Consider the following 15,092-nt stretch of genomic DNA (forward strand, 5'->3'; position numbering starts at 1 on the left):
GCTTTTTCTCTATATAAAAAGCATTTTTAGTCAATTTATGAGTTATTCCCTCTTTCCCCCCCATAAAAATTCTAGTAAGGCTTTAATGGTACTCTCATGTTGATTATTAAGTTGCTGTTTTGGATTTTTGTTTGGATATTACTGTGTTTAAAAATTAAACTTTGGTCCTCTTTGTATGTCTGTCAATCAGGATGTCCCCCAAACATAATCAAAATAGATTTTAAAAAGTTGGAAAGCAGCATCTACTTGTAGGTTATTATAGGAGTACTTGGCTATGGATAGGGTATTTATCTGTTAGTCACCACCTTCATTGATGGAAAGTCGTTATGAATTAGAAGAATGCTTATTTAACATTTTTGGCATTTTTATCTTTTCTTCAACATAAAATATTTGTTCACAGATTTTGCACCATTTTTGAACAATTCACGTAAGTCAATGGGTGGTAACTCATGAGCTAACTGGAAGATGGGTTAAAAATACTTTATAAGTACTAACTTCTTCTAAACCTTGTTTTGCTACAATTTTAAGGTGAATTGTAGTACATTAATTTTGGTTTATCTGTACTAAAATATTTAATTTGAGATAGTACTTTCATTTGGATCATTCCAAAATATATTTGCAGAAAAAATTTAATTAATCTGTTATTTTATCAAAGTGCTCCATTGCTGTCATGTTTGACTCTTTGCAACCCCATGGACTGTAGTCAGGCTTCTCTGTCCATGGAATTTTCCAGGCAAGAATACTGGAGCAGCTCACCATTTCCTACTCCAGGGGATCTTCCCAACCTGGGGACTGAGCCTGCATCTCTGGTGTCTCCTCTGTTAGCAGGTGGATTCTTTATCAGTGCGCCACCTGGGAAGTCCCTGTCTTATCAAATTACTTGCTTGTTTAAAAACCTAGCATTTTAAGCTGAGTGTATGCAATTCCTATTGTAGCAAAACTCTTATCTTAATAAGCAGCTAGTCTTCTAGAATAAAGACTAACTTTAGGTGCTGGTTTCAAATGATGTAATAGTATAAGCATTTTTGTCTGAAGAGGTTGGAGTTTCATGTGATAATGTACACAGCTTAATAGAATACCTCTTAATAGGAAGAGAAGATTATTCTGTTACTTCTATAGCTTCCTATGATACACGTTTTTTGATAATGTAAAAATCTTTGAGTCACCTTAGTGTACAGTACATTTCTTCTAAAATCAGTTCAACAGTAATGATTTGAAAGTAATGACACTTATTTGCCAAATGGGTGTACAAATTATTTTTTACTGCTTCTAGTAAGTTACAAACTTACAGATTTGAAACTTTCTCATACACTTTAGAAGAACAATTGAATGTGAAAGAAATAGTTGTTTAGAAGATTAGTTTCAAGCTTTCCACATCTGTATCTTTATGCTTTTCCAAATGACTGTTCATTTCCAGGCTTCCCAAACACAGTTTCCTTTCTCACATTAGTGGAAAAAGCCATCCAAGACTTTCTGTTGGGTTCCTTAATTTTATCCAACAGGAGATTGTTATTTTGAAAGAAAGTAGGTTATACTAATGGGCAGCCATTGCTATCTAGTATGTTTCTATCAGTAGGATAGAAGCACGAGTTCTAATTCACTGCTTAAGATGGAAGGAAGGGTTTTTTCCTTTTAATTCTTTTTATAAAATGTCTTAGTTTGAGTTAGTGCATATCCTGCAGAGTAGGTAGTTATTAAAACTCGAAGTGGAAGCACTGAACTGTAAGTTGTTTTGAGGGAATAGGAATGAGAGGATGAATAAGCTCATCTCTGGTAACATGCTGAAGGTGATACAGCTTTTTTAAGTCACTAACAAAGCTGGGACTCTCTTTTCATAGGCATACACAAATCTGCTAACTGCTTTTTGCTTTCTGTTGTTTGCACAGAAATAAATGCAACTGCTCTGTAGCTTTTGCTATTGGTGCAAGAGGTAGAATAGGAGTAATTTCATCTTTTCAGTACTTGGAAAGTCTTACAGAAGCCACGTGACTGTCCTTGACTTAGACATATAAGTTTTCATTGACATACTTAGTTCCAGTGAGATTCTTAACTGAGGTGCAGTAAATGATTGGCCTACCTTTAGAGTATATTAAACAGATTTACCATAATTATGCTCCTGAAGATGTAAAGTCATTGCCCCAGAGAACTGTGTATTTTCAGGAAAAAAAAAAAAAAAAATGAAAACACCAACCGTAATGAAAATTGAGCAAGGGAAAAGAGGTTACTGTGAGCTGAATACTCAGTGTTAACAGAAAAGCAAGGATTTTTCTTTTCTATTGGCAAAGAGAACCAAATATACACGTTCCACTTACTGCAATGGATTTTTTTCCAAGAGAAGTCTGATTTCAGAGTAAGTAAATCTGAGTGAAAGTTCATGCTTACTGTTATAGTTTTGTTGTCATGAAGTTGTTTAAATCTTATTCATAAAATATCTGTGTTATCTTGGCCATTTTAAATCCCCAAATCAGTTGGCAAAGGGGAAAACTTTTATGTCTTTGACTTCTTTGAGGAAATTCTGGTTAAATTGACAAATATCTAGAATCCCTTAGATTTGTAAAGTTGCTATTTGTTTCATCATAAATAGTCTCATAAAAATCATTCTGCAGCGTTCATTTGAACTCCTTGGAGGAAAACTATAAATCTAGTAAACGGAACTACTTTGCTTTCCTGCCGTGTGGGTTCATGGCGTGAGTTCATTTTAGGGATGCAGGCATCTGTGGGAATGGCTGGGGCTGTTGTTATCGCTGCTGCCGATGGTGCTGGTGGTGTGGTGCTGGTGGTTGGGGTGTGTGCGGGGGAGAGAAAATTCTAAAAAAAACATGCTTTGAACTGTATTCATTTGTAGAGAATTCACATTTACATTTTGTATTAAATTCATCACTAGGACCCCCTGTCTCGTCTTTTAAAAAAAAAATTGGTGGTGCGTTCTAGGATTAAAGACTGCTTTCCTTATCCCTTGGGTGACTGTCCTTATTCCCTGTGATAGCTCAGCAGAACCCGGCAGCCCAGCTCCCTGCCAGGCAGCAGGAGATCGAGATGAACCGACAGCAGCGTTTCTTCCGCATCCCATTCATCCGCCCCGCGGACCAGTACAAAGACCCGCAGAATAAGAAAAAAGGCTGGTGGTATGCCCATTTTGATGGACCATGGATTGCCCGGCAGATGGAGCTTCATCCTGACAAGCCACCCATCCTCCTCGTGGCTGGTGTGTACGATTCCCATGAACAAAAATTTCTAAAGCAGAAAAGTAGTGTATACCCTCTGAATGAAATGGGGTAATGTAATGCATTAAAGTTCAGGGTTGAGGCTTGGAGTTTTGCAGTTAAATCACATCAGTTGAGGATAACTTATTTACAGCGTGAATCAGTCGCTTCTATTGTGTCCTCCTGGAACACACAGAAACTTATCTGTGTCCTTTCATGTCTAATTATATAGGTTGCCTTGTAATGGTTTAAGGAAATGTAGCATTTCTCTTAAACCCTGGTAACTTGTTGGATCAACTGCATCCTTAGCATATTTTGAAATGGTATACTTGGTGGAGGACACATTTGTCACTGGTGAATTTATGAAGCAAGTTTCAACCTTCAAGGAAGGAAATAAAGTTTTAAAAGTTCTCAAATCTATGACAATTGGTAGAGATTTCAGGAATGAAGTTTACAGTAAACGGATCTGAAAGGAGGTGTGGTTAATTCTCTGATGTCTGTCTCCACGCAGGGAAGGATGACATGGAGATGTGTGAGCTGAATCTTGAAGAGACAGGCCTGACTCGAAAGCGCGGCGCTGAGATCCTGCCACGACAGTTCGAAGAAATCTGGGAGCGCTGCGGAGGCATCCAGTATCTGCAGAGCGCGATCGAGAGCAGGCTGGCCAGACCCACCTATGCCACGGCCATGCTGCAGAATCTGCTAAAGTAGAAGGTGCGCTGACCTTGCAGCTGGGAGCCCTGGCCTCGGCGCTAGGTAGGGAGTGCGCCCCAGAGATTGAGCCCTCCCGCAATCACGTTAGGGTGACTTACACAAAGTGAACAGATTTTACTAATCATGGCTTTTTCGTTAATTTAAGGTTAATTATGGTAGTGACTTTGGGACCGAAAATTTGTTTTCCTGTATCCAGCTGTAACTGTTAAACCTCTCATCATCATCCTGATACATGTTACACTTGGACAGACTCTGACATCTCTCTCTCTTTGCCAACAGACTACCTTAAATCCATTTTAATTGTTTGCTAGGAAAAGAAGGTTTTGTTTTTTTTTTTAATGCAGAATTCTTGCTTTTTAAGAAGGCCACAGCACCATAAAACTGGAATAAAGAGAACTTCAGTTTTCTTACAACAATCAAGGCACTTAGAGTGATCAAGGCACTGGTGTTTTTTATCTGAAAGCTGTATCCTTCCTTTACTAACTTTTTCAGAAATTCATGGAAGTTTCCATCACAGGTAGAAATTTGTATTTTTTCCCCCTATTTTGCAACGTCTTAGTCTGAGTAAAGCAATTTACCCGAAGTTCTAGAATTCTGGAGAGAGCCTTGATATGTCTGATAAAATCTTTGATGGAGAAGGTACATAGTATCCAGCACAGATCTGTTTTGCTTTTCTATCACTTTGCGTTGCTGTAAGAATATGTTCTTACACTCCAATGAACAAATAAAGGAAATTAGGATCATTTAAATGCTTGAAAGTTTTGAGATAACTTTTGTTTCATTTAGAAAAAGAAATGAGTTTTAGGTGGCAGTTTGGCTTAACTGACTGAATTCAGATATTCTTTCAGTTTCATCTCAGTTGCAATTTTGTATCAGAATCTTGTCCAAGTTGTTTCATGTGATTTTAATCTAGTGTTCTGCTTCAAAACACTCCTGTTTTTAAAAAAAATTCCTTTTGTCTTTTTTGGCCTTTGAGATTCTGGTAATTGTAGAGCTCTTTTATAAGCTTTGTAATTAAAAAACCCTCTACTTAGAAATTGCTTGTTTCATGTAACTGATAATTTAAAAAAAAATGTTTTTGTTTGTGTGCTGTTTAGTTTTGATCAAATGTCAGCAGTTTCAAGCCTAGTATTTCTAACTTTCATATTAGAAATTTGGAAATACATCAAGGAGTTATGTTGACATAATCCTAAGGAGTCTTGTTTGTATTTTAGAATAAAATTAGAAAATAAAATTATTCTCTATACCTTTTTTCCCTGATGTTCAAAGACTCTAAATCTTTGAAATGAATTTCCAGTAATTTTTTTTTCCTCCTAGAAAGAGCCACCTCAGTTTGCAATGTATTTCTCAGCTGACTAGATTAGAGCTTGTGAGCCAGACACTGTTTTCGGAATTGCTTCTCTCATAATATGTCCTGGTGTAGAGATGTTTATTTATTATGACACTGTGCAAATAATGGTCTTCTGCTAAAGAAATTAAATGGTCCTGTCTGTCCTGTTGAGAATGTCAATGTGATCGTCCTTTGAAAGCTGTGTTACTGGGTAGACTCACCCACCCTGGGTCATGCAATCCCTGTGATTTGGTGACAGAAGGTCTGGTTACTGAAAATAAATATGTGCCCTTCTTCCTCTTCTCATCACTTGCCCTTAACGTGTTTTTATTTGCATAGGATAGTGAAGGATAAGCTTTCTTCTTAACTGGTAGCAAGTAGAGTCCTGGAAGAAAATTCAGCAATCAAATAGCTTTTTTTTTTTTTTTTTTTCCCAAATAGCTTTTTAATGCTTGTGCCTTTAGTACTGCTTCCAGAAACAGCTTTATGTGTGTCCGAGATCCATGCGGGCACTCGATGGACAGCTAATCACACACAGGGTAAATTATGGAGACGAGAGAACTTCAAGTTGTGAAGAATTTGGGAAACGTATCACAGCCCGTGTCCATCTCAAGCCCAGCACTGAACTTAGTGCTCTTGAGTGCAGTTGACTTTTGTTTTTACAGCTCAAATCCTGTCCGAATAAGTTTCTTTGGAATGATGTCATAGATCATTATCTAGGCTTTGGAAGTCTTTAGTCACTCAAAGGGTTTATGAAATGGGCCTGACCTTTATGCTCTTTGAATCACTGAAGGGTACAGAAAAAAGTCTAGCTAAGAAATAATAATTGAGTATTTTTTTAAAGAAATGTATCACAGCAAAGCATTGTTACAGATCTTTATAGTGTTTTACTTTAATAGCTGATAAAATTACAGTCAGTCTTAAGCCTGAAGTCATTTTATTGCTAATTGTGTTACATAGCTGTCCTAGAACACATCTATTTTAAGTAGTCTCCTGAGTTAGTTCTGACTCCAGGAGACCTGCCCTAGTTCAGATGGACTTCCAGTCACCTCCATATAACAGCTTCACACACACAGAAGCCCCTTTGCTGGAGAAGCCTAGGGCCCTTCATCCTTCGAGGGAAACAGTGGAGGTGGCGTTCTGAAAAATGTGCATGCAGCTTCTTACAGTGTTGGCAGTCAAACCCAGAAATGCCAGATGAAAACCGGATGAATCAAATGTAAATTTAAATTTTAATCAGTCATTTTAATTGGGATATAAAATTAGAAGTTTAAACCAGCGTGCTCTACATTAAGAACCAATTCTTCTTAATGCTTGTCTTGCTCAATACCAGTTCCTTCCTTAGCACATACTTTGTAAAGGTAGACGTCCATAAAATATGAAAACTGAGAAAACTGAGAAAAAAAGTTTTCACATTCAGCTGTAATGGAATTCCTAATTCATTAACACATTTAAGACATATATTGTGAGCTATGGGTAGGCTCCAAGAGAAAGTTTCTCTAATACTCACGTGTTAAGAGAGAAGTGAGTTTCCTTAGTTGTAGAGTAGATGGCACCGTCTCAAAGGATAACAGGAAGAGATAGAAGAGTGCCTTAGGAGCACGGGCCCTCACAAAAGACATTCTGCTGTAACTTGCCTTCTGCTTCCTATAGTGACTTTTTACAGGTCATTCTCTCCAGTAACATAGTGAACTCTTTTGCAGACAGCAAAACAAAAGATCATATCAGATCACAAGAGAAAATAGCATCTTACGTGGAACACAAGTGGTATTTGTGAAAACTTAGAGAATAGAAACTCACAGGCGCAAAGAATAATGAGGATTTTGTAGTTTTATTAACTGGATTTTTAAAAAGCTATTTTCATTCACAGGTTATTGCAATGGTTCTCAGGGGATCCAAATAGGTAGATCTTTGGTTTCTTCACCTGAACCACCTTGAGAGTACTGGGTCAGTAGAATAAATAGTATTGGATGAATCAGTCAATGAATTATTACAGTGTTAGTGGTAGACTTGACTGCTTTTACAGAAGAGGTTAACAGGGATCCAGACAACTCAAGTAATTGAGTTCTAGACTGTGAAACAGAGAGAAATGCCTTCACGCCACTCGTGGAGCATGAAATCAAAGCAAGCAGACTTCTTCGAGTAAGTCCTGGGGCTTACAGAGGGTTGCCCCCCGTCACTCCCCATCTTCAGAAGGGGTCGCAGCTTTTGTCTGCATCACATAGCCAGCAGTAACAATTACTGACTTTTTATTTCTCCTTGAAGATAAACTATCAAGGGAGGGGAGGGCAGAGGATACCTAAAAATTACATTAAGGACAAGCAGGGGCAGGGGGCAGGGGCAGCTAGAACAGTAAGGAGAGAGAAGAGTGATGGGAGAGAAGGAACGGGTGCATCCTGAATAGCCGCACGCCAGGCAGAAAGCTCTGAGGCGGTGTAGGGGGTCAGGTACTCCTGGATCCTCCCCAAGTTTTAGAATGAACTGTATGCAATAGAAGAGCGGAGCCCATGGACCTATTGAGCCTGGACTGAGGCAGGCCTGGTGTAGACATTCTTAGCATATAGAAATGGCATGCTGGGGAAGGCCAGTAGACATTGTGTGCATAAGCCTTGTGGAAGGATGACATAGAGATCCTTTGAGAGGTCAGGCCTACCTGTTCCTGGACCAGATCTGGAGGACAGTGAAGTTCAAGTCAAATCAGTGTAGTCTTCCTTCCCCATGACTAACCTCATGTAACCAGGAAAAAGTTCACATCAAAAAGAAAATCTTTAATCCTAATTTTTACCTGTACCAGACTCTTACCTTCAGATCCAAGTAGGTGTATTACTTGGCTGTTTTCTTTTCAGTTTGAAAATTCGATGAATTATATCTGTTAATTAATTTTTCCTTATTTCCTAAAGATGTGTATCTGACACTGTCCTGAAATACTGATGTACTGGAAATACAAATAATAAATGCTTTCTATGTAGAACTTCCTCTTGGTTCTTGTGCTTTTAATACAGTTGCAAGATGTTGCAAAGTTGTCAATGTTATATGTGTTGCCATGTTGCATTCCAGTCCAATGGAATAAATTGGAGAAGCTGGGATCTTGAAGTTGGTCCAGTCACCAGAAACCCTGTGCCAGGAGGCGGAGAACCAGGCAAGGATCCTGGGTGATCAGAAGGTCCTTGAGCTCTGACCTCAAACTTCTGGGTTCTCCCTCCAGGGAAAAGCAGGATCATATGTGAGCCACTTTGCCTAGATTAAAGAGAAACCAAATCTTGGCTGCTTTTCCCCAGACTCTCATTGATCTGTTTGTGAGGTGACACAGGATGTAAAAACTGGGGACCCAAAGAAGGGTCCTCCCTGAGAGACAGCTGGTCTCTGAAGGCTGCCTTGTGTGAAGCCTCCCATGATCCAGAAGGGTCTCCTGACGGCAGGGAGATGGGCCGGCTTACCTCCGCAGCTCTTCTCTGGGGGGTTGGAAAAGACCAGTCCATAAAGTGGGTGATGCAAAGGGTGGGGGACACTTGCTTCCACAGGAGCCCTTCCCAGCAGAAGCTGGAGTGCATGCCCACTTCTCTTTCCTTACCCAAAGCGACATTCTCTGTGTCAGCACAGCTGACACGCGGATGCGGAGGGCACGTGATGGGGAGGTCATGGCATTAGATTTTCATTTTCTGTCTGGGTGGAATTGTTCTTGTATGCTTCTGGTTGGCCTGTCATGCTTCTGACAAGCACGTTTTCCTCTGGGGAGTTCCAAGGCCATGGAAATGAGCAGGTATATGTCTTGCACCATTCTTGGCTTTGCAGCACTTTATCAGAACACACACAGTCTCCGTCCAATATCTTCACTCCTCACTTTGGGGAGGATTGGGATGAGAATAGGGGTGAAACTTACGCCTTTGGGAGACGTATCAGTGACTTTTTTTTCAAGGGTTTGCATGCTTAAAATTGACCACAATCTATAAAACAAATCCAGGAGATACCTAGTAAACAAACATTATAAATCTGTAGAGCTATAGTGCATATCATATTTTATTGAAATTAAAGTTTTGCAGCAAATATAATTGATAGTTGAACAGTTGAAAGAGATATGGAGGAATTCATTTTTCATTAAATGCACATTACAAACTGGCTGAACTGGAATATCTTGATGCCAGTCTACCTATGCACACACCACAGTTAATGTCAAGGATTACCCAGTGAAGTTACCAAATTGTAGGAAGACATAGTCCATCCATGGTGGGAAAGAGGAATTGGTTATGTCACAAAGTACAACCTCACTTTTTGCCCCCAATATAATATCTTCTTTTAAAATAGGTCTATGCAGTTACAAGAAAAGTAAGATTTTTTCCATGGTATGTATAGCCCAGTTCTTCAAAGGAACAACCTAGGAATTATTGGCAGCAAAATTATCTACTGTGTAAGCAGTAATTTCTTATACAACTATATGCCTGAGAACTGAAGAGGTATGAGAGCCACAGACACTGAAGTGGAACATCTGTACTTACCACAGTTTATGTCCCATATGCATTCATTCTGCATCTCCTTGCATGCGTAACCTTTTATGTACATCCTAACATGTGAAGAGCTTTATTTCCCGGTATATGGTCAATCCCACCCCCCTGCCCCCACATAATAAGTTGCACTTGTAAATGATCTGTGAGCAATATTTTAAGGGTGACTGGACAGTAACCTGGTTTGCTATCACCTTGACTATCACTGAGAAATAACCAAAATATTTAATATGTTTCACTGATTGTGTTTTGGGTTTGATAATAAGTTTTTTTTTCTTCAGAATTTATTGGTCTTCAAGTATATAAGTCTTCTCTATTTGATATGTGATGTGTCCTGGTTCTCAGTGTTGACTACATGCCTGGATTTTGATGACCAGTGGATATGCCTGCCTAGGTTTTCAGAATTTTGAGAGAGTGAATCCAGTTTTCCTTGAGAAAGCAAGTCATTTCTCTTGAGATAGATTAAATTATAATTTGTACATTTTCAGCTTTTAATTTCCTTCCCAATCTTGATAGTTAAATTCTTCATATCCTATAGTCAGTAATTCAAATTTCTTTTCATGGTTACCTGGAAGAGAAATATTTTTAAGAGATTAAGAAATGCCACCCAAGGTCAAACCAGTGATTCATTCCAATATTACCTCTGCTGGTAGATGAGATAATATGCTTGCCATTTAGGATATATTCTTTGAAAGGTGGGTGATGTCCTCCCCCCAAATATCTCTAACTTTACAACCTATTGAGAATGTATTCAATTTCTTCCTAAACCTTCTCAGACTGAATTGGTATCTTGAAGCAGGGGTGGCAAATAGCTTGTGAATCAGTCACCATGTGCCCTTCCAACCATTATTATTCCAAACTGCTTCTTCATTTGAAATGTGGTTCTCGATTCTCCCTGGTCCTTCTGGATTCAGCTGGTGTACACTTCATCCTGGATATTTCATTATCAGATCCTGTGTCCTACTGTCATTTTATGGCCCAAGTCTGACCCTTTCCTGTCTTTTCAATGTTCTTTGTTTTAGGAAATAAAAATGGCATACATTATTCTTTGGACATATGAGATTATATACATGTGCACACTTGGATATATGTGTGTGATATGATGGCCTCAGCATCCTTCTTGGCTGTATATTGACTGTATGATGAGTTTCAGTTGCAAGCTTTGTTGCATTTGCTTCCATTTAGCACCACATACATATATATATATATATGTAGAGAGAGAGAGACAGAGAGAGAAAGAGAGCAACCTCAGATAGACTGGACAGGACACTGGCTGATTAACACTCATTTTTTTTGTAAAGATTAGGTATAATTTTTGAAACTAGGTTATTTTAGGCTATAAATTCTTCAAGGTATTTTTTGAAAAGCTATTTTAAAAGCTCTTATGCCAACTTGGTTATTAGATAAGTTATTTCCCTTTGTAGCATAAAATTTTAGTCAAAAGATTGAATGGATGAGTATTTTGTTGTTTTTTTTTTTCATTTATTTTTATTAGTTGGAGGCTAATTACTTTACAGTATTTTAGTGGGTTTTGTCATACATTGATATGAATCAGCCATGGAGTTACATGTATTCCCCATCCCGATCCCCCCTCCCATCTCCCTCTCCACCTGATTCCTCTGGGTCTTCCCAGTGCACCAGGCCTGAGCACTTGTCTCATGCATTGAATGGATGAGTATTTTCAAAGAGATATTTAGAACACTGGAAGAAACCTTTATCTGAGGATGAACTTTTAGGAATTTTTGATGCTGCTCATTGTTCACAAATCATGTTTCTCCTACACATTTTTGTTTTAGCTGATTATTTGAAATAAAAAGACATTTCATAATATATGTATATATATATAATTACTCAACTCCAGGTATATAAATAATGATTATGAAAAATTCAACCTTGTTGAAATGCATTTGATAAACTGCATGTGTATTTTTATAAGAAAAGGTTAGAAATATTATAATATGCTTTTTTCCCCCTGAAATCTTACTGTTTTGTCTACATATTTCAATTAGTGCCAGCCTCTGTCTCTATCCTTTTTGTACCAGGAAATGCCTTTTTCCCTCTTAATACACAAAATTAAAAAGCCTGGCAAATAAAGAAAAAGTGTTTTTTTCTTATCTCTATTTAAAATATGAGTCAGGCCCAGAAATATTTTTAATTTCCTTCAGAATTCTATTTCATCAATTAAAACCAACGTATAAAAATACAGTCTTACCTTGTTATCTTGCTGATGTTGGAACTTTTTAACACCAGGTTCATACACTTGATTTTTAGATTGGTCTAGTGATCTACAAAAGAAAGCAAAAATAAGATATCCTGTTTCCTGGACTTACCAATATTAAGAGCAGCTACAGTTTTCCCGTATAATGTTTTAAAATGATCATGACAAGTGAAAATAGCATATTTTTGCAGGTGTCTTCCATTGGAGTTGGGGGAAACATGCTTCCTGCATTACCCACCCCCTGCCCCGAGTTTTGCCTTCCAGTTGGCTTACTATTCCATTGGCAATGGTCTCAGTAGGACTGAACAAAGCTCATGGGAAAGGGTGATGTTTATCTTGCAAGAAGTGGGGTTATTTTTGAACTCAAATTCTGACCTGTGGTTGCTGAAAAACAACCCTGTAATAACATTTTGTTCATGAAATTTAAAAATATAATGTATTTAAAATTTTTATGTATATAGTTCCAGACTCTCATATATACATGTCATATAATCTCTGATAATACTGTACACACGTTTTGCACCCTTGCTTTTTTTTTTCTTCTTTAAATTATAAAATGAGTATGATATTTGTGAGATGTTTTCTGATGTATATTTCTTTATTGGTAAACTCTTTGCCTTCTGTCAATATTCTGTCCAGTATAATTTCAGAGAACGGGGGAAGGAGGGAAACCCTGTCCCTGTCCTCGTGTTTGATTGGAAGAAGGTGGAAAACTGAGATGGGTGGTTTGAAGAGGATGAGTATCAAGTTCCTTGTTCCTTCTGCCTCCAGCTAAGATAGCATTTTCGGTTTGTATTTGCCCTAGCTGGGAAAATTGTAGGCTCCAAGAATACCAAGGATCAGGCAGATACTGGGGTCAGGACTAAGAGGTCACCGGTGAGGGGACCATGGGAATAGAAACTTTTCAAAGGAGAAGTTTCTCAAACTTCTCCTTGTAAGACAAGGAGAGCCACCTTGCTCTGCCATACATCTGGATACCACCTGGGAGGAGAGAGGGGAGTTGGGGAGGACCTGTGAGCTCCTAAGGGAGCTAAGTCGGCTCAAATGATTATTTGAACTACTAATCAAATGAAGTTTTATAAACTAGATTGGAGTATATTAAACTCCAACCTCTCCCTCTCATATTTTCCGCCACACCTTCATTATCCAGTGGAGAAAGGGTGCAAAAGGGAGGTAGGAATATCTTCTAGAGGGAGAAAAAATGAACCTTCCCTCACCCCACCCTATTTGAGGTGAGTAAACTTATGATCTTGCTGTAATTAAAGCATTCAGTTCAGTTCAATTCAGTCGCTCAGTCGTGTCCGACTCTCTGCGACCCCATGAATTGCAGCACGCCAGGCCTCCCTGTCCATCACCAACTCCTGGAGTTTACTCAAACTCATGTCCATTGAGTTGGGGTGCCATTTCCTTCTCCAATGCATGCATGCATGCTAAGTCACTTCAGTCGTGTCCGACTCTGTGCGACCCTATGGACAGCAGCCCTCCAGATTCCTCTGTCCATGGAATTCTCTAGGCAAGAATACTGGAATGGGTTGCCATCTCCTTCTCCAGAGGATATAATACTCAGGGCTTAATACTTCACATTTGAAAAGGGATCTTTTAATCAAGGCATTGGAAAGAGTAGAATTGAAGGGATGTGGCAGATTTCTCTTCTCTGCCCCCCAAAGAAATTGAGTTTCTCTTCATTCTTCTTGTGTCCTTTCCTCCTACTCGCCTTCTCTCTCCCTTCCTTCCTATCTATTGGGCTTCCCCGGTGGCTCAGACAGTAAAGAATCTGCCTGCAATACGGGAGACCTGGGTTTGATCCCTAGTCAGGAAGATCCCCTGGAGAAGGAAATGGCAACCCACTCCAGTATTCTTGCCTGGAGAATCCCATGGACAGAGGAGCCTGGCAAGCTGCAGTCCATGGGGCCCTTTCTCCTTCCTATTACCCAGCATCTAACATGGCAACGAGCACATGGGTACTCGAGCATGTTTGTTGAATTGAAGTGGTGCCAGGGGCACCTTATCCTGTGTAACTGCATTTTGGGGTCCATGTCAGCCCCCAGAGGCAGGCACAAGTGGAGGCAGTAGGCACAGCAAACCTTCATGACAGCTTTCCAGATCATCTCATTCTTTGCTCTGCTGACTTCATTTATAACCACCCAGAAAAGTGATCTTTCTTCCTCTAGAAGAAGGGTGACTAAAATTACAAATTATGTAGCCATCTGAAACAGGAAATAAGGTTGATTAAAATAGAAATTATATTCATTGTTTGTAAAGGGCACGTGCAACCCCTTTCTCTTCCACATCTTATTGGGGCCTTGCTCATTACTCTTTCTTCCTTTCCTCCCCCTTTCACTTTATGTTACATAGGTGAAACAGGAACATATTCACATAATTAAAACCTGTGACCCCCAAATCTGCTCCTCTCCATTGTTAAGTTTAATGATAGTTAAGTGAACCTATTAGTCCACATATTTGCTATGATTTTGAAAGCACATTGTATTTTCTTCCTGACCACTTGCCCAGTCCCCATCTCTCCAAGAGAGATAAGCTCATCTGATTGATGATTGTTGTTTATAATTTTATTGCTACTTCTGTCTCTGGTATTCCTTTGGAAGAGGTATATGGATTCATTACATATTCTAATGTATTGTCTGTAGATTATAAGATAAAGTCAAGCATGTATCTGCTGATACTTTTTAGGCTGACCTACTTAGAAATGTCTCGTATTAGTAGGCTTCCCTGGTAGCTCAGATGGTAGAGAATCTGCCTGCAATGCAGGGGACCTGTGTTCCATCCCTGGGTTGGGAAGATCCCCTGGAGAAGGAAATGGCAACTCACTCCAGTATTCTTGCCTGGAGAATTCCATAGACAAAGGAGCCTGGCAGCCTACAGTCCATGGTGTCACAAAGAGTTGGACAAGACTGAGCGACTGTCACTAGAATGAATCGTATAACACTGTATGATTTGTAACTGACAAAATGGCAGTGCCATATGGTTGAACCTAAAATACTTATAAGTACATATTCCAGTTATTAATACATTACATAAATGGCGTTTATTATCCTGAAATTTACTTTTCTCATTTAATGAAATGTCTTGCTCTTTTTCTACAGCAGTTCTAGTAGACTATCTTACTGCTT

The 15,092-nt window shown here is 39.0% G+C and overlaps 2 protein-coding genes across 5 annotated transcripts in view; one reads left to right on the plus strand and one right to left on the minus strand.

Annotated features, from left to right (window-relative positions):
• Positions 1 to 8,215, plus strand: part of MYO6 (myosin VI) — a 160,461-nt gene extending 152,246 nt beyond the window's left edge. For all 4 annotated transcript variants that reach the window (XM_065911725.1, XM_065911727.1, XM_065911728.1 and 1 more), the window contains 2 exons: positions 2,987 to 3,205; positions 3,715 to 8,215. In XM_065911725.1, coding sequence (XP_065767797.1) covers positions 2,987 to 3,205; positions 3,715 to 3,914 — 419 coding nt within the window. In that variant the 3' untranslated portion in view covers positions 3,915 to 8,215. The remainder of the gene's footprint in view (positions 1 to 2,986; positions 3,206 to 3,714) is intronic.
• A 2,022-nt stretch (positions 8,216 to 10,237) lies between these two features.
• The window catches only part of IMPG1 (interphotoreceptor matrix proteoglycan 1), a 146,632-nt gene continuing 141,777 nt past the window's right edge, over positions 10,238 to 15,092 (minus strand). Inside the window, 3 exon segments of the mRNA XM_065911797.1 lie at positions 10,238 to 10,296; positions 10,299 to 10,314; positions 11,959 to 12,031. Of these exon segments, the coding sequence (XP_065767869.1) occupies positions 10,238 to 10,296; positions 10,299 to 10,314; positions 11,959 to 12,031 (148 nt within the window).

This window comes from Muntiacus reevesi, chromosome 19 (assembly GCF_963930625.1).
Source record: "Muntiacus reevesi chromosome 19, mMunRee1.1, whole genome shotgun sequence".
NCBI lineage: Eukaryota > Metazoa > Chordata > Mammalia > Artiodactyla > Cervidae > Muntiacus > Muntiacus reevesi.